Source organism: Lissotriton helveticus, chromosome 8 (genome assembly GCF_964261635.1).
Source record: "Lissotriton helveticus chromosome 8, aLisHel1.1, whole genome shotgun sequence".
NCBI classification, from domain to species: domain Eukaryota; kingdom Metazoa; phylum Chordata; class Amphibia; order Caudata; family Salamandridae; genus Lissotriton; species Lissotriton helveticus.
The window spans coordinates 1,504,254,745-1,504,277,645 of NC_136069.1; the positions used below are offsets into that span (position 1 = coordinate 1,504,254,745).

The 22,901-nt window shown below is 44.3% G+C and overlaps 1 protein-coding gene across 3 annotated transcripts in view; it reads right to left on the reverse strand.

Annotated features, from left to right (window-relative positions):
• The window catches only part of ANKRD42 (ankyrin repeat domain 42), a 322,945-nt gene that overhangs the window by 101,827 nt on the left and 198,217 nt on the right, over positions 1-22,901 (reverse strand). For all 3 annotated transcript variants that reach the window (XM_078656238.1, XM_078656237.1, XM_078656239.1), the window contains exon 6: positions 1,845-2,045. In XM_078656238.1, the coding sequence (XP_078512364.1) occupies positions 1,845-2,045 (201 nt within the window). The remainder of the gene's footprint in view (positions 1-1,844; positions 2,046-22,901) is intronic.

A 22,901-nucleotide genomic window follows, 5' to 3' on the forward strand; every position in this document is an offset into this window, starting at 1 on the left:
TGAGCGACCGAGGTCCAGAAAGACTTGACAGAATGAAGGTAACTTTCTTTTCCTACTCTACAGCACTCACAGGTGGGTCTCTGGACAATAGACTTCACTAAAAGCACATGCACTAACTTTTACAAATGATTTTTCCTTTGACCACGTCGTTTTATTTTTAGATCAAGCATTTGAGACCTCTTGTATATACTTTAGTATATACTTATATGTGTATGTACTTTGTGGGCTCTGGAGGTCAGCCCTAGGACTTGTCTGCTTCCGCTTAGGTCCTTTTTTTCTGTTCAATTGCCTCTATTTAACTGGCTTGATAGAAAACGACCAGCAGAGGTCAGTAAAATACCAGAATTACTTTATTGAGGGACTTTCTTTTTCAAAATGTTTCTGGCAACTGCCTCTATTTAACTTTCTTGATTGAAAACGACCAGCAGAAGTCAGTGCAATACCAGAATTACTTTAGCATTCTCTAGATTCCAGTCCATAGACATTTTCCTCCACAAGCACCCGTATACATTAATATTTTTTTCAAATCTTGTATTTTGAGTGATATGACCACCGAAGGCCATGATATTAAAACCGGAGCTTTGGACTATACAATTTCCAGCTGAAAAGCAATATTTCTCTCCATGTGTTCCCACAACTAGTGTGTCACACAGGTTGGTGCATTACTTTTCCTAAAAACGATCAAGGGTCAGAGCTATAATGACCGGCACAAATTTTCACTATTAGTAATGCCTATCTAGCAAAAAGATTCCTTGTGCGACACGGTCGAGGATGTGACCCATATACACCCCCTGATAGTGGCTAAACAGTCAATGAAACATATATCGCAAAAAATTGACCCGCACCAAGGTTTATATACAAGTACTAAATTATCAGATTTCTATATTTCACAAGTGTTATCAATGTTCAGAAGAAAACTTCCCACAAATAAGAATCTCAAAAGTAGTTGATTGAAGATTTTCCAATTTTCTTTATTCAGTTGCAACAAACAATTCTGTTATTTTTAATTGAAACATTGAATAAAGAAAATTGGAAAATCTTCAATCAACTACTTTTGAGATTCTTATTTGTGGGAAGTTTTCTTCTGAACATCGATAACACTTGTGAAATATAGAAATCTGATAATTTAGTACTTGTATATAAACCTTGGTGCGGGTCAATTTTTTGCATTACTTTTCCTCCATGTTAAAGAGCAGTAGATGTTTCAGCACCCAGGCTAATGTGCTGCATAGCTTAATACATATAAGGTCCCAATGGCGAGACTGATTGCATTGCAAATGCTTCTTTAGTAGATGCTATCACCTTCCCAGCCACAACATTTTGACAACACATTGTCCCATGCAGTGCGCTATTCTAAACATAAACGCATATTCCAGTAAAGATGATCATAAGCCAAACAAAATTAGAAATGTCATAGCAGGTAATAATACAACTAATTGAGTCAACAGTACTGCTGCACAAATAAGTGTTTATATTTCAGGTTACAAGTCAGGATCCCAGCAGGCTTTTCCAAAGCCTGTAAGATGAACAATTATAACATGAACAATATTAATTTCAGTCATGTCACCAGACCAGAGTGGGGCTTAAGAACTTTCCTACAAACATATTATAATTTTTATAAAAATACACAAAGGTAGTGATTACTCATGGTCCTGAAGAGTATTTGATGAGGTTATAGAAAACATGTAAGGGGTATAACATGCATGATATTTAGGATTAAAAAACTCTACCGTCTGATTTAAAAGTACTTCCAGGACCCTCCCGGACACAAAGGACAAAGCAAAGAGAACATGACTTATGATTTCACGCTTAGATTGAGAAGGAGAGAAGTTGTCACCACCTACTTGTGTGTTCTTCTGGGTGGTCCCGCTCATATTCCACTCCTTCTATGTACTGTACAATGTTGTTCTTGTAGAAGCGCCCAGCCAGGTCTTTGGGGGTTTCTCCGTGGTGATTGGTGGACCTCAGGGTGTGAGTGATGCTAATCCCTTTACTGACCAAGAACTTCAAACAATGAAGATGGCCCTCCATCGCGGCAAAATGCGCTGCACGGGACAAGAAGATCATTCAGTATAAATATACAAAATGCCATTGTTTCAAAGGAAGGAGGATGTTGAGTGAATAAAGAAATGAAAGAAAGAATCAGTGATGGACTTATAAAGGTTGTGACTACTCATGGAATACCGAAAGCAACCCAAACACATTTAAACTACATATAAAAACAATGTACAAATAGCACCCGTTTAACCTGTTTGCTGCTTCGAACGTTCAGCGCCAGTGCTGAACGATCGAAGAAACGGGTGCGGCCCCGTCGGCCGTTGGACGTGCGCAGCACCAGGGAGGTAGCTCGCGCGACGTCCAACAGCCGACGGCAGCAGAGACCAAGCACAACAAACTCCTCACCACCCACTCTATAAATACTCCCTACAAGAAAGACGTTTTGTTTATTTCAGAAAATGTAAAAGAGATATTGGGAATTAAATTATGGAACTTTTGAGAACTACTCTAAATATTGAGACGTTTTAACCCTTGATACAGTAGTACCAGTGGCATTCTTGGCATCGGTTGGTGTGCTGAAATTCCACAAGATGCCCCTGTATGTTGTACCCCCTTTGACTCCCATATCTTAGCGAATTAACCCTTTCACTGCTTTCAGATTCATGACCATAGAACAGAATGCCACTTCATTCCAGATATTTGGAATAGACAAACCAGCAAAATAGAGTGAAACTGTGAAAACGGTTAGCTAAGCAATTTTAACTGTGAAACTTGACCTATTTGTTCATTTATTCTGGAGTCAAAATCCCAGCTTTAGTGCTTGGTGCAAATGCATGCAGCTGGGCATCACTCACAATTAAAGCAACAGTAGCTGCTTTGATTTGCGTGGAATAGGGTTATAGCTAACCGACAAGGAATATGTTGCCCTTCTACCAGCAATATACTAGCATATTGCACTACCCACTATGTTCTGCATGGTTTCTTAGTGGTTTCACACCTTTGATGGTTTTGGCACTTGTGTTTCACTTTCCAATCTCTTTAGCGTTGTCCAGATAGTATCTGAGATTTTGTTTCTGGCACCAAAATGTGAATACAGACCTCTTCTTTAAAAGAGAGTTTAGAAAAAACAAAAAGGTTTTATTTCTATAAAAACATTAAATTACTTTTGGAAGGAAGTGTGCAATTTCTCAATAAAACCTTATTACTAAGGAATACTCAATTGTAATAAAAAATAAAAAAACGTAATATTAAGGATTAATCTAAAACGATCAGGGTTTTCAATAGCAGGCTTTGGCGTAGGATCTAGCCAGGGGTTCTGCAGAGGAGCTATGCCTGCACAGCCTGGTGTGGTCTCTGTAACAGGAGAAGCAGATCTAGATACAAGCATGGTAGGGCCAGTCTAGAATGATAAACATCACTCTTCTGCTGGACTATTGGAGCTTAATAAGGACTTCTGCAAAAAGGGGAAAGTAAGTATACGTAGAAAATGGGCAAACTGATCAAAACCTAAATTCTCCTATAACTAGGCTCTGGACACCGCGGCTTGAAGCTTCTTTTGTAATAAAAAGGTGGAGTTGAGGGATCACACTAAAGTTTGAATATTTCTGTGCTCGCGTCGCATTGATGGATCCATTAACCATCCTCTAAGAACATTCTTCTGAGCCTCTCCTCTTAAAAAATATCCACTCATGGGAAATGAAACTCTGATCTTTGTGATTCCTATTGTAAAACATTGCCTAATTGGTTGAGCTTCTACCAGGGAGCTTGCTCTTCTCTGATTATTGAGATAAACAGGTGTTGTGCTGTTTATCTGCCATGCTACCCTGCAGGCCGCCTTCTTTTTTAAAGTGAATCGCAAAGTAAATAATGTCATCCATAATAAGCATCCAATCTGATTTACCATTTCAAACAGTAGATGGCACTCTTGTATTAGTAAAGTTGTACAGATTTTGTTAATGAAATTGTTAAATTCATGGCAGGCAGCCTTTACGAACTATAAATCACTAGCTATCTGATAATGTGCCCCCTGTTTATGGGGACCAAAACCAATCACCAGGTCAACTAGAACAGAGGACAAAAAGTGCAAATGTAGCATCAGTTAGCAGTTTACAATGTTTGTCGGTATTGTCGATCAACATTCAAAGAAGTTAACCCTCCTTAAATTGCACAATTTTTAAGGATTTAACCTTTTCGCTGCCTGGCCTCCCATGGCCCCACCCCCTTGCTAAGCCTTTTTTTGGTTGTTTGGGATAGTTTGCGCTTAGGCACCCATAACGTTTTGTGCACATAAGGTATCCATGCTAAATGTGTGTCCTTTTCTTCCAACATGATGATGATTCTAAAGGTACCCAGGGTTTGTGGATTCCCCAGGAGGGAGCTGAGCAAATTAGGCAAAATGCATTAAAATTTGGGGGTTTTGGGGAAAAAAAGTGCTGCAGAAGTCTGTTGTTTTCCCTGCAAATGGCATCAACCAAGGGGTTGCAGTGCTAAATTCACAATTTCCCCAACTTTTAGGAACAGGCAGTTATTTGACAGAAAAACTAAATTTTCTACACAGTTTTGGCATTTTACTACGACATAGCGTATTTTTCCTATTTTTTGTGCTTTCAACCTCCTTCCAGTTAGCGGCAGAAATGGGTGTGAAACCAAGAATGGATCCCATAAAGCTGTACATTTCTGAAAGGTAATTAAAATTCCTAATTCATCAAGGGGTCATTTGTGTAGATCTTTCAAGGTTTACCTATAGAAAGTAACAGATTAAATAAAAGAAATATTGAAATTGAATTGAAAAAAACAGCCAATTGTGCCTACATTTTCACCTGTATCTTCTTCTAACTATAGCAGATTTTTTAAAGCAATATACCGCGTAGCCCTTCTGATTGCAGGGATATATAGGGCTTGTAGCCAGAGTCCATAACTGAGCTGCACCTTGCAAATGTTTTTCATTGTGTACCGGGATACAGCAATTCATTTGGTAAAAGATAAAGAGTGAAAAATAGGGATCAAGGAAACCTATGGATTTCCAAAATGGGATCAAGCTCTAGAGTTTAGAAGCAGTGGTTATTTGCATATTTGCTTATTTCTGAATTTGTGGCTAGCCATAGTAGAATATGAATTAGAGGGCATTTTTCAAAATGTCTTTTTTTGCACACTGTCTTGCATATTTAAGGCAGAAGTACATAGAAAGACAACTGGTAATAACACTTGTTCTACTATTCTGTGTTCCCCTAAGTGTCCTGATAAAAACAATAACGCACATGTGTGGGTAGGCCTAGTGTCCGCGACAGGAAACTGGTCAAAACGCAATATGGATACATCATATTTTTCCACTGAAAACTGACCCCTGTTTTGCAATGTGCCTAGCTGTGGATTTTGAGCCCTAGCTTAGCCGGTACCTAGAGAAACCTAGCACACTGGTACATGTTTGAAAACTAGATACCCAGGGGAATCCAGGATGGTGTGACATGTGTGACTCTCACCAGCTTATGTTACCCAAAATCTCTTGCAAACCTCAAACTTTGTCAATAGAAACACATTTTCCTCACATTTCTGTGATGGAAGGTTCTGGAGTCTATGGGAAGCAACACATTTCCACCCACCCAGCATTCCCCCAAGTCTCCCGATAAAAATGGTGTCTTACTTGTGTGGGTAAGCCTAGTGCCCACGGCAGGAAACGGCTCAAAACTCAATGTGTATGCATCACATTTTCCATAGGAAACGGACCCTTTTTTGCAATGTGTCTAGGTGTAAATTTTGGGCCTTAGCTCAGCTGGCATCTAGAGTAACCCAGCAAACCTGCATATTTTTCAAAAATAGACACCCCGGGAAATCCAGGATGGGGTGACTTGTGTGTCTCTCACCAGGTTCTGTTACCAAAAATCCCTTGCAAACAAACTTTGTCCCCCCCAAAATAAATGTCCTCACATTTCTCTGATGGAATGTTCTGGAATCTGCGGACAGCCATAAACTTCCACCCACCCAGCATTCTCCCAAGTCTCCTGATAAGAATAGCACCTCACTTGTGTGGGTAGGCCTACAGGAAACAATCCAAAATTTACTGGGAGACTTGAAAATTATCGATCACAAAAAGACCTGGTTTTGCGAGTGAGTCACCCGCGTTTTTAGTCCTGGGCTTGGCAGCCGAGTAGGGAAACCTACCAAAACCAGATGTTTCTGAAAGATAGAAATCGGTGAGAGTCCCGGGCTTGCATGAATTCCTCAAAGGTTCCTTACCCAGAATCCCCTGCAAACCTCAAATTTTGCTTAAAAAAATCGAATTTTCCTTACATTTCTGTCTATGATCACTACGCCAGCACAAATGTTCTACCACCCAGCGTTCCCCGTGGTCTCCCGATAAAAATTATACCTCACTTGAGTGGGTGTCCAATGCAGAGTGAGGCATAATTTTACTCAGGAGATGGAGGGGAACGCTGGGTGTTAGGCAATTTGTGCTGGCACGGTCATCCCAGACAAAAATGTGAGATAAATGTGATTATATTTTTTAGCTAAATTCTAGGTGTGCAGGGGATTCTGGTTGGGAAAACGTTGGTTTATCCACGCACGCCACACTTACCTGGACTCCCCCGGGTGTCTAGTTTTCAGAAATGTCTGGGCTTGGTTGGTTTTCTTAGATGGTTGCTGAGCCCGGGACCAAAAGCGCAGGTGACCCCCTTGCAAAACCAGGTCCTTTTGTGATCAATCATTCTGAGGCCTCAACAATACATTTTGGGGCCTTCCCTGTCGCAGGCACTTGGCCCACACACACAAGTGAGGTAGCATTTTTTACGGGAGACCTGGGGGAAGACTGGGTGGTCGGAAATTTGTGCAAGCCTGGTGATTCCACAACTTTCCCATACAGAAATGGGAGGAAAACAGGATTTTGTTTGTAGCTAAAATAGAGGGTTGCAGGGGATTCTGGTTAAAAAATAAGTTGGGAGATACACGCAAGCACACCTCCCTAGCCCCTCCCAGATGTCTAGATGGCTGCCGAGCCTGGAACAAAAAACCCAGGTGCATATCTTGCAAAAACAGGTTGTTTTGTGAACGATTGAGGGCACCTGCGTTTTTGGTCCCGGGCTTGGCAGCCATCTAGGGAAACCTGCCAAACCCAGACATTTCTTTAAACTAGACACCCAGGGGAGTTCAGGGATGTGTGGCTTGCATGGATCCCTCAAAGTTTTCTTTTCCAGAATCCCCTGTCAATGTCAAATTTAGTTAAAAAGTCACATTTTTCTTACATTTCTGTGTGGCAAGGTTGTGCGATCACCGCACAGATACACATTTCCAACCACCCAGTGTTCCCCTCAGTCTCCCAATAAAAATGATACCTCACTTGCGTGGGTGCACAAAGCAGAGTCAGCCTAAAAATTTATGAAAAAAAACTGCCCTTTTGAACCCACTTTGGTTTTACCTCAATTTTCATTTTATACATTTTTAGGTTCTCTGCTTTAGGCACCCACACAAGTGTGGTATAATTATTATCGGAAAACCTAGGGGAACGCTGAGTGGTGGGTATTTCTGCCAGCGTGGTGATCCCATAGTGACTTTTTAGCAAAACATTAGGTTTGCAGGCGATTCTGTGTAATAAAGCACTGGAGGATCCATGCAAGCCACACCGTCAGCCAAGCAATGTCCATACACACCACCAGCCAAGCGACAGTCCACACACACTGCCAGCCAAATGCTATCTACACTGTTAGAAATGGGATTTATGGTTGGCTAGGGCTGGCGCCTAAGCAAGGTAGAAACCACCACTCTAGTCAGGGCAAGGGAGTTACACACCGAAGATAGCCCCTGCTCTCCCCCTTGGTAGCTTGGCAGAGTAGTCAGGCTTATCCCAGAGGCAATGTGTAAAGCGTTTGTGCAACACAATCACACAGCAGCAACATACTAGACACACCACAAAAAACTCTACACAAGGTTATATCAAAAATAGCCTTTCAATTACTCACAAAACACTTTAGAACGTAATCATATATATACACTGTGCCATCTGGCACTTGGTATGACTTTACAGGGATTATATACACTACTGGGCCAATCGGGCCACTGTCATAACCATCATATCACAGTTAGGGAAACCAACCAGCAACTACTGGCAATAAGGCACTCATCCTAAACACATTAGGCATACGTCATAATCATCAGGGCATCTTAGTAAGAAGCATTAGGCGCAAACCCATCATTAGGGCACCGTAATCACTGCTAAGGTGCACACATCACCTTAGTGCATTACGCACCCAAAACAGAGAGGTGAACACCCGGCCGTCTGGCCTTCTCCTCGGGGGCCCCGTCCTGGGCGTCCCTGCAATGCCCTTGTCCAAATGTCAGGGTTCTCCCCACTGTGTGTGTCCATCAAGCAGCTGCCTGCGATACGGCAATGCAGCTGCGAACACCGATTCTTGCCCCCAAACTTAGGGCAACACAAAAGTCACTCAGGGCGGCCTTGGTCGTTGAAGGGGGAGGGAAGCCAACACCTGGCTCACCCTCCTCTGCCCTGACTCAAAATCAATAATGCTCCCACCCCCATGGCGGCCGGAGCTCAATGCAGGAAAGCCCAGCCCCACTCACCATTCCGTGGGGGCTGAGCGAGTTAGCTCACAGCCGGTGGCTGTATCAAACAGGAGCCGGGATGATTCCTAAATCTCATCAGCTACGCTCTCAGAGGACTGCCTCTCTGTCGTCACGGCAACCCGCCGAAGCTCGGCAAAGCCCTTGGTGCGACCGGCAGAGTACGGAGCGAAGTCCCTGTTGGCTCTGCCCTCTTCATCCCCACCCTCAACCAGGCTCAGGCGCGCCTGCCTTCCATTTTGCGGCTCTCTCCTTTCCGCAAGCCCCAACCGCAATCAGGCTTCCTTGGACAAAGCTCCGGCCACAGTCAGGCAACATCTGCCTGGCTTCCAGTTCCTTATTGGACTACGGAGCGGAATCTCCATCAGGTTCGGCAGCTTCTTCAGCATGGCAACTGCCAGCAGGGAGAGGGAGAGCACTTCTTTCCCTCAGCTCACCCCTCTCATTCCTCCATGACTTGGCATGATTTCCACGCGATGAAGGGAGAATCACAGTGCTCGTCCTGCGCTCTACCCTGGAGACAAGACACAAGGACCTGGCAGCACTCTTCTCGCGCTGGGTGCACTTTTCAGTGCAATGGCAATCAGCTTCAAGAAAGCAGGGGGAAAATCCAGCGCTCGCCACACGCTGAGTCCAAGGTCACAAGGGGCAGAGCTGGGCCCAGGCAGGCCAGCTCACAGGGCCCTCCAGCAGGGAGGGAGTCCTTTGTGGCAGATCCTCCTGGCACCCCAGCGTCCTTCAGAACCAAGTAAGGTATATGAGATACCACTTTACAGGGGACTGATAGGTAAATTAAATATGCCAAACAGGAGTAGACCAATCTTACCACGTTTACCATAGAGAGCACATGCACTTTAACACCGAACAGCAGTGATAAAGTGTCCAAGTCCTAAAACCACCAACAACAGATCAGAAAAAATACCAGGAGGAAGGCAAATAGTACAGGAATGACCCTGCAAAAAGGGCCAAGTCTAACACGCACCTACTGCCAGACATATGCCATCCAGGCAGACCGCTAGCCAAGCGACAGTCCACGCACGCTGCCAGCCCAGCACTAGTTCACACACACTGCCAGCTCAGCACAAGTCCACATATACCGCCAGCAAAATGCAGGTTCACACACAGCCAACCAAACGCCAGTACACACAGACTGTCAGCCAAACTCCAGTTTACACACACACACACAGAAGCTTTTGCTAGTGTCTAGTGGTATTCTGCCCTCCTGGGGGCAGAGGAGCATAAACATTTCACTGATCTGCCCTTAAGGGGACAGAAGCAGCTAAAATGTGTTCACAAAAAAGGTGGGCACCCTTGCCTAAGAGGCTGCTCCCTGACATGCCCATAAACATATCGCTGGTGCCTAGGGGGCTTTCTGCCCCCGTGGGGGCAGATCAAGGGCCATTTTGGGAAGCCTCCGCCCATACATATTCAAAACAAAAAAATCCTGGTGCATAGTGGACTCTCTGCCCCCATGGGGGCTCAGAATGACTTCTGTTTTTATAATTGTGGTTGGGGGAATTGTCTTGCCCATTCTGGGCAGCCTCCACCACTCTTTTAGAAAAAAGAATACATTTTTAGTTTCTAGTGGGCATTCTGCCACCCGGGGGCAATAACCCCCATCTGCCTCCCGGTTGGGGGCCGAAAGACAACCCCTTTTGTGTTGCTGGGTGGGGGCACTGGCATGCCCATAGTGGGCAGCCCGCACCCCAATTTTATATTTAATAAAACAATATTCCCTGGTGCCTAATGGGCACACCCAATATTGCCCCGTTTAGAAATTGGATTTTTAGTAGGCTAGGGTATGTGCCAAAGCCAGGCGGACACCACTACTCTAGTGAGGATAAGGGAGTTACACTCCTAAAATAACCCCTGCTCATCCCCTTGGAAACGTGGCAAAGGAGTCAGGGTTATCTTAGAGGCTGTGTGTAAAGCATTTGCACATAAACAACAGTAATACAGTGTAAGCACTACAAATGGACACCACACCAGTTTAGAAAAATATCCAATATTTTGATATACTTAAGACAAGACCAAAAATGATAAAAATCCACAATACAGTACTTAAAAGTCTTCAGTTATCAAAATATGCTTGAAAACCAGTTCCTTGATGCCGATAGCTCTGTCTGGGGCTATCACGGCATCGTGAGCAAACAAATTCAAACAGTTCTGGCTGACCGCGGTGTCGGGGGCCAGCTACGGTGTCGGGAAGACCCGCAAACAGTACCTTTTAGAAATGCAGGGCGCCGGCGACCTCTCGTTGAGCTTCCGAAAGCACGGTTCCGGAGGTGTCGGTTACGGAGGTCCGTGCAGGAGTCATCGGGCCCTTGAAGTCACACGCATTGCAGATCAAACTCCTCTCAGTTGAAGTCAGGAGCACTGACGTCGACAGGCATCGGGTGCTGCGGTGTGAAGTGCAGCGGTGCGGTGTGCCATGCCCTCAGGTCACAGTACGAGCAGCGCTCGGTGGCATCGTCAGATGGCATAGTCGGTGAGACCGGGGTTGCGTGCCAAGTGAATGCTTTGCTCGTCGCGGGGCTGGCAGGTCGCAGTGCAAGCAGGGGCAGAGTTGTTGCTAAAGCGCTGTTGTCTGGAGTCGATGGTGCCGGCATCGGTAGGCCAAGGCTGCGGTGCGGGATGAGGACGGTGTGTCCTGTAACTTTACGAGCGGTGCCCTTGAACCACGGTACAAGCAGCGGCGTAGATTTCGGTGTGGAGCGGCGGCATCGGGGATACTAAGGCGTCGTCGCGAGGGGGTGCAGAGTGCCGTGCCCACAGGTCGAGGTGCGAGCATCGGCGGCATCAGCAGGCATTGTCGGTGAGACCAGGGTCACAGTGCGGCGTTGAGGTGGTGCCCTCTGCAGTGCCTTCAGGACACGAAGTCGGCAGCGGCATTGTAGACATCGTCAAGTTGTTTTTTTCTTCTGTTGCAACACAAAACACACAGTCCCCAGTGCTGAGGGCAGAAGAGCTTGAAGTATTTGCTGTTCCTGAGACTTCTTAAACAGGGGGCAAGCTCTACCTCAAGCCCTTGGAGAAACTCACAAAAGTAGATTGCAGAAAGTCCAGTCCAGTCCTTTCAGAAGCAGCCACTGCAGATCAACACAGCAATCCACACAGCAAAGTGGTAGTTCCTCCTCACAGCTTCACCAGCTCTTCTTATTGACAGTGTTCTTGGTCCAAAAGAGTTCTAAAGTTCAGGGGTGTGGGCCCCAATATTTATATCCCAAAATCCTTTGATCTCTTAGGCAGAGAGTGTCTGTGCCCAGCCAGAATCAGTTCTGCCTTCTCTGGTGTGACTTCCTGGCAGGAGGTGGAGACGGCATGGTCCGAGGCAGACCAGGCCCTTTGAGGTGCAAGGAAATCTCCCCCCCCTTCCCCAATTGCAGCCCAGGTCTATTCATCCCTTTCCTGGCCTACCTAGACTGTCTGGAGCCAGTCCTGCTCCCCGGCCTTCTGTCATCCAAAACCCATACAGGCAATCCATATTCCAGCAGAGGCACACAGAATGACAGAGCAAGAAAATACTTGAAAGACTGTGGCAATTTTGGGGAGAGGTGGGGGCATTACAATGACTATTTAGGGCAGCTCCCACCCCTAAGTATTTCCCCAATAAATAATCCCTGGTATATAGTGTTTTTTCTGCCCCCCTGGGGGTGTCAGAAAGACTAAATATGGCCACAATTATGTGGGGGGAGCCAAGGCCTTTGCCCAAGGGGCCACTTCCCCCTCCCTGGTGTCCAGTGGTGGATCTCTGCTTATGGATTGCCCTCCTGCAGCGATCCCCAAGCACGATCCACTAGAGATCCTCCCCTTTCCAATGGTACCTCTTACAGAATCTCTGACAAGCTACTACTAAATCAGCGACAGGAAAGGAACCCCCTATTTAAGTTTGTGATAGTCTTGACTACAGTTTCTGGGCAAGCCTACCCTGATCAGCATCCAGGAGGAGTTTTTTCAGGGGCTTCACTTGCTGCTGAGATATGGGGAGTATAACTTGCATGTGGGATCTGTCCACCCACCACTGTTGTTATCCATCCTTAGTTTTACTCTCTGATTACAGTGTTACAAAAAAGGAAAAGATAAACTACGATAAGAAGTGCTGTATGTAAACCAGAGCGAATTTTAATTTCAATGCAGTGTGCGGAAATGCTTGGAGTAGAATAGCATTCCCTTATTTCTTACCTGTTACTTTTAGTCCAGCAGCATCCCCATGGATTTGAATAATATAAATAGCTGATGGCAAGCTTCTCTTGTATTTAAAGTAGTACTTTAGTGGAGGGCACTCTGACTTTAGCAATTACTTATACGAAGTTATCTTGTAATTAAAGGCTTTCCAGAGCCAGGTTTGTAATTGGAAATTAGTTATTGAGAACCCTAATATGTGCCCACTGGAATAGGCCAAAAATCTCTAACATTCAAACCTGACTTGGTCTTGCAGGGGAAGTCGATGTCAATGTGGTAGTTCTTTTGCTGCCACAACTCAGTTCATGGTGAGAACAAGAACCAAGTTCAAGTGTCTATTCACCCAACATCCAGATTAACAAACACAATGATTCTGGTGCTTTCAATTAAAGATAGACTGTAATCGACATGTAATGATATGCATACATAGACCTTCAACAGTCCAAACTGAATAGAGAGGGGAGACGGAGTAAGAGAAATGACCTACACAATGCTGGTTGGTAGTCACGCTTCTATTATGACTATGTATGCCAGAACTTCAATATGTCCAAATCCAATGTTCTCGCTTGAACATCAACAGTTTAAATATGGCACATGTTTTCCAGTACACACTTCATTCTCTAGCGTCTGGCTCACTCTAGAGCAATCTTCAACAGAGAAAATCTATTACAAGGAAATATTTACAAGACAAACACAAAAGGCTTTTGGCCAATAGCACCGCATATGTTTCTAGGGAATAGAGGAGAACAATATTACACGTTTATGCTTATAAATACTTTGCTTTATCAGTTAAGGAGAACATTATTAGACATTATAAAATATGTAAATACTTTGGCGTTCTGAAATGATCAGTGAGCACGTCAAAACAACCAAGCATGGATGAAAAGTATAAATTCTCGCTATAGTCGTAATTTCTTAACTCAGCTTTTAAGGGCTTGAAGCTCTAAAATGCATCCATGAATTCAAAATGCTATCTCTGAAGGGTCAGGAAACGCCAACACAACTACCTATAAATTGGACATGCAATCTATCTGCTCTCTTTTGGACCCAGCATGAAGTGGACTGCAGGCTATCATCAGGCTTAAGGTGGGAAGGAGGGCAGGTGTATAGGTTGACCAGTACTTTTCTACCGTAACTGTGTACGTAGACTATTTAAACTTGGTTGTAATCAAATACAATTTGGAAGGAAAGGGAAGATATATGGGAAAATAACTATCTAAAAGTAAGATTTTTATGGAGTTTGGGTTTAACTGTCTACCATTGAGAATAGTTGAAGTAATTTGTAATGTTTTAAACATGCTTTTATGCAGAAAAAAAAACGTAGTAGCTGTCAACAGAGGTCCGTTTTACTAACCCAATATTACATCGTGAACGTAACTGTAACCTTACTCTGCCCATTCCCATTCATTTCCCTTATTCTACACTCCAACTCGCACATCCTATTTTCCACCTTTACCATATATATTTCCCAAACCTTGGAAATAGAACCTTCGGGTATCATCTATAAATATGTGGGGCTAGTCACAAAGATAACTTACCTGTGATTAAGTTACATGTGTGAGCTAACCTTGACACTTTTAAGTAACTTTACTGCTTTTGGCTATTCACAATTTGCGAGTGTAAAGTTACTCAAAGTGTAGTCTTACATGTCTCCACTGCCCCTGAAACAGAGGGTTGAGCCAAATTTACTGGTTCAAGTTAATAGCCAAAAGGAGCAGTAGTAAGTCCAGCACCGGACATGGCCTACCAATGATACTACAACATTAGCCCATAGAAAATAATAGAGATGGGGACATTAAATAGAATCCAATAGAAAATACTTTTTAAATTAAATTAATTTATTTCTACTTTTTAAATACATATGTATAAAATTAATTTAACGTTAAAAAATGTAAATATGATTTAAAATAAAATACTATGTTATGATAAAGATGTTATTAAAATACTTTCTTTAAAAATAAATGTACCTTTAATCTTTTTTTAAAAAAATTAACTCAATTTAAATTAATTCATAGGTTTTTGCAATTTGTAATAATATAACAAATAAATATAAATGTTTAACTTTAGTATCATTGTTTGCTACTGCTAAAAGTTACGTGTTATGCATAATATTGTTCTTGAATGATAAAATAATAAATAAAGGTTTCAAAAATCATATTACTTTAAGAGGGATTTTTTTTCTTTAATAAATATTAAATAAATGTTGATTTAATTCATTACATTTAAAATCATTAAATATTACACCACAGTTAAGCGAATACTGCTGCAACATGTTTTACATAAAATATTGCTACTATTTTTTAAGTTTAATAAACATTTTTACTTTTCACCATATTTAATTAAAATGTTATTATTTTCAATATATTAAATAAAATTATGTCTCTGAAGATTATTAAAAAAATAAATTTCTACCTAATGTAAAAAATAGATATTATCATGCATTTAAACTATTTCAAGTGAGATACAGAATTAATTGAAAGTAATGTAATTACATTTACAATTATGTTGCATTACATTTTAAATGCAAAAAGTATTAAAACATTTTAATATAAAATAATAAATGTTTTATTTTAGGCTTTAGGTTTCTTTAACATAAAATGTAATTAATTGATATGTTTAACCAGATTGAGTAATTTATTTCATTTAACATTATTTCCTATGGGGTTTTATTTGAAATCCCCACCGCCATCATTTTCTATGGTATGGAGTTGCAGTATCAGTAGTTGGCCAAGTGTGGTGCTGGTTGTTTCCCAGCTCTGAGCTGGATTACAAATAATGTTTTGGGTCCTTTTTTGTTAAAATGTTATGTTAAAATGGGACTTTTATAGCGCAGCGGCTACTCCAAAGGAGTGTCCCGGCGCTTTGAGCTCCAGACCATGGAAAAGAGCAAGAAACATAACAGTAACAGAACAGGGCCCAAAGAGGGGAAGAATTATCCAGCAAACAACCAGGTTTTCAAGTCTTTCCTGAAGACAAGCAGATTTGAGGTGTTTCGCAGGGACAACGGTAACGAGTTCCATAGCTGAGGAGCAAGGAAGCTAAAAGACCGGCCGCCTAGCCGAGCCTTTTTAATGCGTGGTACCCGAGCCAAAGCCAAGGCTTCTGACCTGAGGGAACGTGCAGGTCGATAGAAGTCCAGCCTCCTCTGGAGATACTTGGCGCCATTGCCATGCAAGGCCTTATGGGCAAGAGTCATGGCCTTAAACAGTATCCTCTTCCGCACCGGAAGCCAGTGGAGGGATACAAGGAGATTAGAGGCGCTAGTGCGGCGATGAAGGCCAAAAATGGCACGCGCAGCAGCGTTCTGGGTGACCTGCAGACGTTGGAGGAGATATTCAGGCAAGCCCAGATATAGGACATTTGCATAGTCCAATCTGGACCCTATAAGGGCCTGAACAGTGATCCTCCGATGTTGCTCCGAAAGCAGGGGAAAGAACTTGCGCAACATTCTAAGAATCCCAAAGCATGTTCCCGTAAGAGTGGAAACCTGGGATTTGAGCGAAAGCTCGTTGTCAATTTTAACTCCCAGGTTCTTGGCCCACTTAGAGGACTGTGTGGGAGGGAACATGTCGGCAGGCCACCATCCTTGCCAGTCTGGTTCTGATGGGCATCCGAAGAATAGTATTTCGGATTTGTCCGAGTTGCACTTAAGGCTGTTATGTGAAAACCAGCTAAAAACAGCCCCAAGGCACTCACGGATCCTTTCTCCATCGAACTCTTCGCTCTTGCGACAGGTGAAAAGGAGCTGAGTGTCGTCAGCATAAGAGACGATCCGGGCCCCATAGGACTCCGCCAATGTCGCCAGAGGGGTCATAAGGATGTTAAATAGAGTGGGGCTCAAAATAGAGCCCTGAGGCACTCCGACTCCCAATGGCGGCATCTCGGCGGATCCGGGTGGGACCCAGACCGTCTGGCGGCGGTTGGCCAGAAAGGAAGAAAACCAGTTGAGCACCGTCCCCCCTAGCCCGATGTCACGGAGCCTGGTGAGGAGATCCTCATGGGGGACGGTGTCAAACGCCGCCGACAGGTCTAGCATAACTAACATCACCCTGCCTCCCATGTCCAGCACCTCTTTTACGATCTCCGAGACTTCCAAGAGCGCCGTCTCGGTACTTAAGTTGGAGCGAAAGCCCGATTGGGATTCATGAAGTAAATCATTGGACTCCAGGAAGTTGGAAAGCACGCTATGCACGTGTTTCTCCAAGATCTTGGTCAGTGCTGGAAGGAGCGAGATTGGCCTGTAGTTGGAGGGTGCCTCTGGGTCCAGATTGGGCTTCTTAATCAGAGGGATGACCATGGCTTGCTTCCAGGTCTGGGGCAGAAAGCCTTCGCTCAGGGATAAATTAAGAATGGGATTGGCTATGGGGTTGATGGCATCTGCCATTTTTGCCAGAAATTTTGCCGGGCACGGATCTAATGGTGAGCCCGACTTGAGGTTCCTCATCAAGGCTAAAGATGTGGCAACCGAGAGGGGTGGAAAATCAAGCAGAGCTGGGCCTGAGGGAGACAGAGACGCTGTCTCGATCGGCATCACAGACACATCATCTGGGGCTTTCGGCGAAAAGGAAACCTGGATTTGCCTAATTTTGGTGGTAAAGAAATTGGCAATAGTGTTAGCCCAGGTCTCCGCTGGAGCACCCTGAGTGGAGATGGACCGGGGGCTAGTAAATTCGCGCACGATTGAGAAGATCTCCTTGCAGGAATTAGCAGCATCATCAATCCTTTTGGCAAGATACCGTTTCTTGCTCTGACGGACTAATTCATGGTATGACTTCATCATGGTTTTATACCGTTGTTTGGCCTCGGGCTCATACTGGACTCTCCAGGCCCGCTCCACCACTTTACATTGCCTACGGGCATGGGCTAATTCCTCCGTGAACCAGGGGGCAGAAACCCGTCGAGCAGCGGACCTGGGTGACTGTAAGGGAGCGAGCTCATTTAATCTGGCCAGAAGCCAGGATTGCAGGCTCTCCAGATCTTTCTCCAAGTCCCCAGTACAAGCCACAGGGTGATCATCCAGAGCATGAGTGAGCATATCTGGGGACACCCGATGAAGTGCCCTATAACTGCTGCCCTGCTGTCTCGTGGCGCTAGCCGGGGAGGCCAAGGTAGAAGGTATTTCAAAATGGGCAAGGAAATGGTCAGACCAAACGATTGGCAGAAGTGTTACATTCATGATAGGTATGGTGGAAAAAACCTGATCAAGTGTATGGCCTTTATCGTGGGTCGGACCAAAAAGATAAGGGGAGAGACCCAGGGTGGATGCGAGATCTAACAGTTTGATGGCATTTTGGTCATTGTGGTCGTCCATATGGAAATTAAAATCTCCCGCAAGTAAGCAATGCTCCGATCTCAGGACAAGGACCGACATGACCTGTTGGAGATCATCAAGAAAGGAACCCACTGGGCCCGGAGATCTGTAGACAATCAGGCCCTTCAGTGCTTGTTGCGGCGATAGGGAGATGGTAAAAGCTAATGAGTCAGCCCCTTCGATGGTGTGAGTATGCGTGACCATGCACGAAAGAGAGTTCTTCACAACTAAGGCAACTCCTCCTCCCCTGCCCTTGTCTCTATCCTGTCGATAGATGGTATAATCAGTGGGAATGGCAGCCACAATGTCCGGGTGGGAGGAATCATTGGTCCATGTCTCCGTAAGCATCAAGCAGGTGGGACTAGTCGTTGACAGGAGATCAAAGATCTCTTGAGTGTGACGATGCAACGACCTCGTATTGAGGAGTAGGCAATGATGTTTTAAGCCACTCTCCTTAACAGGAACAGGGGAAGGTAGTGAGCGGACAGGGTGCCAGAGACAAACAGGGCACTTATGCTTACCCCTATATCGGCCTGGAAAAACTGACAGACACGACACATTCCGATTGCGCAGCGAAAGGAGCTCCTGAGTGGAGTAGGAAAGCATAGTGGTCAGAAGTACCTGCCACGCCAAACGCCTCCGGGACGCTGACGGGCGCAGACGGGCAGGACTCTGGCACGAGTCCGGCGCAGATCCGGCGCGGCCGCTGATCGCGTCCGCTGTGCGGAGGAGAGGGTGAGCTTTTTGTAGCGCTGCTAGAGCGCGAGGGTGAATAGTCCTACCCCCAAGATGGCGGCCAAAATGAGATCCCAGCCCTCGGCGTCAATACTCAGCCGAGGGCGGTCTCAGAATCCCAGGCAAGGGAGGGGGGGAAAGCGAAGCGCTTACAAGCGCTGGGAGATCAAGTGGCAGGCAGCGCTGTGCTCCTACACGCTTTGAACACAAGCGCGAGCACGAGCTGCAAAAGGCACACAATTAAAAATGGCAATATTAAAATACACGAACAGAGTTACACAGCCAAAAGAAAAGTAAGGAGACCTCCCGGCTTTCCGCCTCAGGAGGGGAGAGGTAGGTTAGTAGCAGATGGTAATCACCTGCTAGATGATCCGCTTCCCTTTTGTAGCGCTGCTAGAGCGCGAGGGTGAATAGTCCTACCCCCAAGATGGCGGCCAAAATGAGATCCCAGCCCTCGGCGTCAATACTCAGCCGAGGGCGGTCTCAGAATCCCAGGCAAGGGAGGGGGGGAAAGCGAAGCGCTTACAAGCGCTGGGAGATCAAGTGGCAGGCAGCGCTGTGCTCCTACACGCTTTGAACACAAGCGCGAGCACGAGCTGCAAAAGGCACACAATTAAAAATGGCAATATTAAAATACACGAACAGAGTTACACAGCCAAAAGAAAAGTAAGGAGACCTCCCGGCTTTCCGCCTCAGGAGGGGAGAGGTAGGTTAGTAGCAGATGGTAATCACCTGCTAGATGATCCGCTTCCCTTTTGTTGTGTTTTAAATGTACACTCACACGTGGTGGGTCAGTTCAATGGAGGTTCCAACGACGTTTGCCAGTCACCGTTTGGTCTTCCATTGAAGGGACGCTTCGCGCTTGGGTGGAGTTATTTACTAATAAACTCCTACTTCAATCATACTAGGATTTCCTGGAATGTATCTTTGTTACAGTTTCCTTACAAGTAATCTGTAGGGCAGCTACATGGGCCACTTCGAAAACCTTTCTGTCTCATTAAAAAATGGATCTGTTCTCACGTGCTGAGAACAATTTTGGTAAAGTGGTGTTACAAACAGCAATTAATTAATTGTTGTAAATATATGTATGATTCGTATGCACTTAATTGTGTCATGCGTGATTTTTGCACTTGGGTACATCTTCATGTGCCATTACTATGACGAGGACGACTTCATTGGGGGTAAAGAATTAGTTAGTTACTGGTGATCTTCAATGCCTTAGGATAGTCCCTGTAATAACTTAAGTGTGCCATCTGTCAATAGTAATGGGCATATTCTTTTGTGGTGCATGTCTCTGCCTACCCTTTCCCTAGCCCTCCCTGTCTTATTCCTCCCTAAACCCTTCCAATTTAGTAATAAGTATGTCCCTTTATCCAGCCACTACCTGTATTCCCATAGAAGAGGTGTAGGTGACGATTTACACTCTTAGGTTTGTTAATTGCATTTTCTAGTAAGTAGAACTACTCTAGTACTACTTTACGTACTACAAAATGCAGTTTGTGAATCTGGCCCACAGTACGTTAAGTCAAGATCAGATATAGATAATAAGAGTATAATAGTGCATTCCATGTATTCCACTTTTGGGTGTCAACTTGATAGTAGCCAGATGTCAGATTTTTACTCACTCTCCCACTGAAAGTCATCCGACAGTTAATGAGCCATTTTCAATGTCCCCATCCACTATGTACAGGGACACAATTCCATTGAAGTACCCAATTTCTTCTTATCCTACAGGAAAACTACCCAACATTTTTTCAAATATCTTATTTAGTCATTATGCTAACTAATGTGTTTTGGACTTTGATGAGAATAACTAGTATGCACACTATGTCCTCAATGTGGGAAACCACATTGGTAATGCCGCACTTCAAATTATTGATACTGTGGGGAAGGGTAACTCAGGATTGTGGTATTACTGGTCCATTATGAATTTTTCACTATGGAATAGGGAATAATTTATGGAATCTGTGAAGTTGAACTGATTCCAACATGTTTCCTCCTTCTGGGCTTTTTAACATCAGCAAATTATTTGAAATCTGCATCAGAAAAGAAATCAGCCTAGTGTTACATCTACTCTTGTGATCCTAATTCTGGCAGAATTTCCCGAATCTGTCCAATATTGAATCACAATGAAACTTATATTGGAGGGATACATCTTGAAAAGACAGAACACATTTGGGGGCACATTAGGATGGCGGGCGGCCCGGGGGTGCCATTAGGATGTGCCCGCCACAGTGGCGGGCACATCCTGTATTCTCAGCATTGTGGCGGGCGGTGCTCTCTGCACCGCCCGCCACAATGCTGACAATACATCACAGCATTTTCATTTGCAAAGCGGCAGGCACCGCGCGGTGCCTGGCGCTTTGGAAATGAAAAAGAAGGGGGGTACCACAGGTACCCCCCCCGTGTGCACCCCCCCACTCACCTTCACTCTGGGTGGCCCCCAGAGTGAAGACCGCCTGCCTTTCCGTGGCGGCATTGCACTCTTGCCATCGTAATATGGCTGGCGGTGTCTAATAGACACCGCCACCATATTAAACATTTTCCGCCCCGGCCGCAAGGCGACCGGGGTGGAAAAGTTGCGGGCGGTGTTTTCTTCCGCCGTGGTCCTCCCCTCCATATTAATATGGCGGGGGGGGGAATACAGGGAAAGATGGCGGGCGGATTGCCCCCGCCAGTCCTAATGGACCCCTTGGTGTCTTGTAAGAAATGAAGAAGTGCCCTATTATTTAAACTTTTATTTTCAAGATTTGGAGCATGAATTAAATGAGATTTTTAAGAACATTGCAGATTTTTTAGGTTTCTTTGAATGGCCTTAAATTCAGTACTAACATTTGACTGGAGTTTTATTTGTACAGTGATCCATCTTTATGTTGTGTTTAAGTATATATTACATTTTGGTTTGTTAAACAATATGAACTTTGTATGGTAAATTCAATTGGGATTATAACAAATATTAACTTGTTAGCTCTCAGAGTTTTATAATTGCTCACATAGGTAAATGCGGAAGCTTTATAAGCTAATGTGATAAAGATGACAGCTCCCTCTTCAGTGGACACAGAATACCAAAGTTATTGTATTAATGAATTAATTTCTAAAGTTGTCACTGCTACAGAAGTATTTATTACACTGGCAGCTTGGGCAAAGATGCAAGGGGCCTAATTAAGTTCAATGTTAAGCAACAGACAGTAAACTCTTATAAAATAAATCAGTAACTATCTGTCAGAGATTAACTGTCATTCTAAAGAGAACCAGGGGTAGAGATTTACCCAGCGATAGTCAGAAATGTCTCCTAACTTTGTATATAGTACCTTAGTTTTGAAAAGTGCTAAGTGGAATGTGTATGTTCTTGCAATAAAAAAAACAGTGTCACACAGTTCGGTGGGTAAGGAATTCCAGTATATTTCTGACTGTCTTAAAGATAGAGGGGGTCGGAGATATAGAAGGGCCAATAGGAAAAACACTACTTTCCCGATTCACAGAACTAACTTACGACAAAATCCTAAACTTACTACTCATGGTATTCACAGAATGCACTTACGAATCGGGCCCAGAGATTTGTGTTGCAAATGGCTGGAAATTGGTTCACATTTCCTAATTATGAGCAAAATGTAGGCAGCTACATTTTGGATCATGTGTAACCAGTGATTTGTGTTTTTGGGGAGATCAAGAAAAACAGAGTTACAGTAATCAAGGGCTTGATTAAGAGTTTGGCGGTCTTACCACCATTTTGCCGCCACAGCAGTCCAAAGTACCCCATTCAGTTGACGGTCTTTCGCTCGGCGTATTCCGAAGTCACCGCTTGGCCAGCGGCAGTGTTTCTAACGGTGGGGACTGGCACATGACATAGTCAGCAATTGAAAAATATTTTTTCATATGTTGATGCAGGTGTGGACATTTTGACTAAACAAGTGTAAAACTTACACAAAAGCATGACACATCTGAAAAATACCTTGAAAGGGTACTTTTCCATTGCTGGAGTGGACAATATGTGCCCAGTCCAGACAATGGGAGAAAGGTGTCAAACTGATTTACCTGGATTTTGGTGCCAATGGGCTCGTTTTCTTCGGGGTCAAGTTGCTGCTGTGAAGAGGGGCCCTTGACG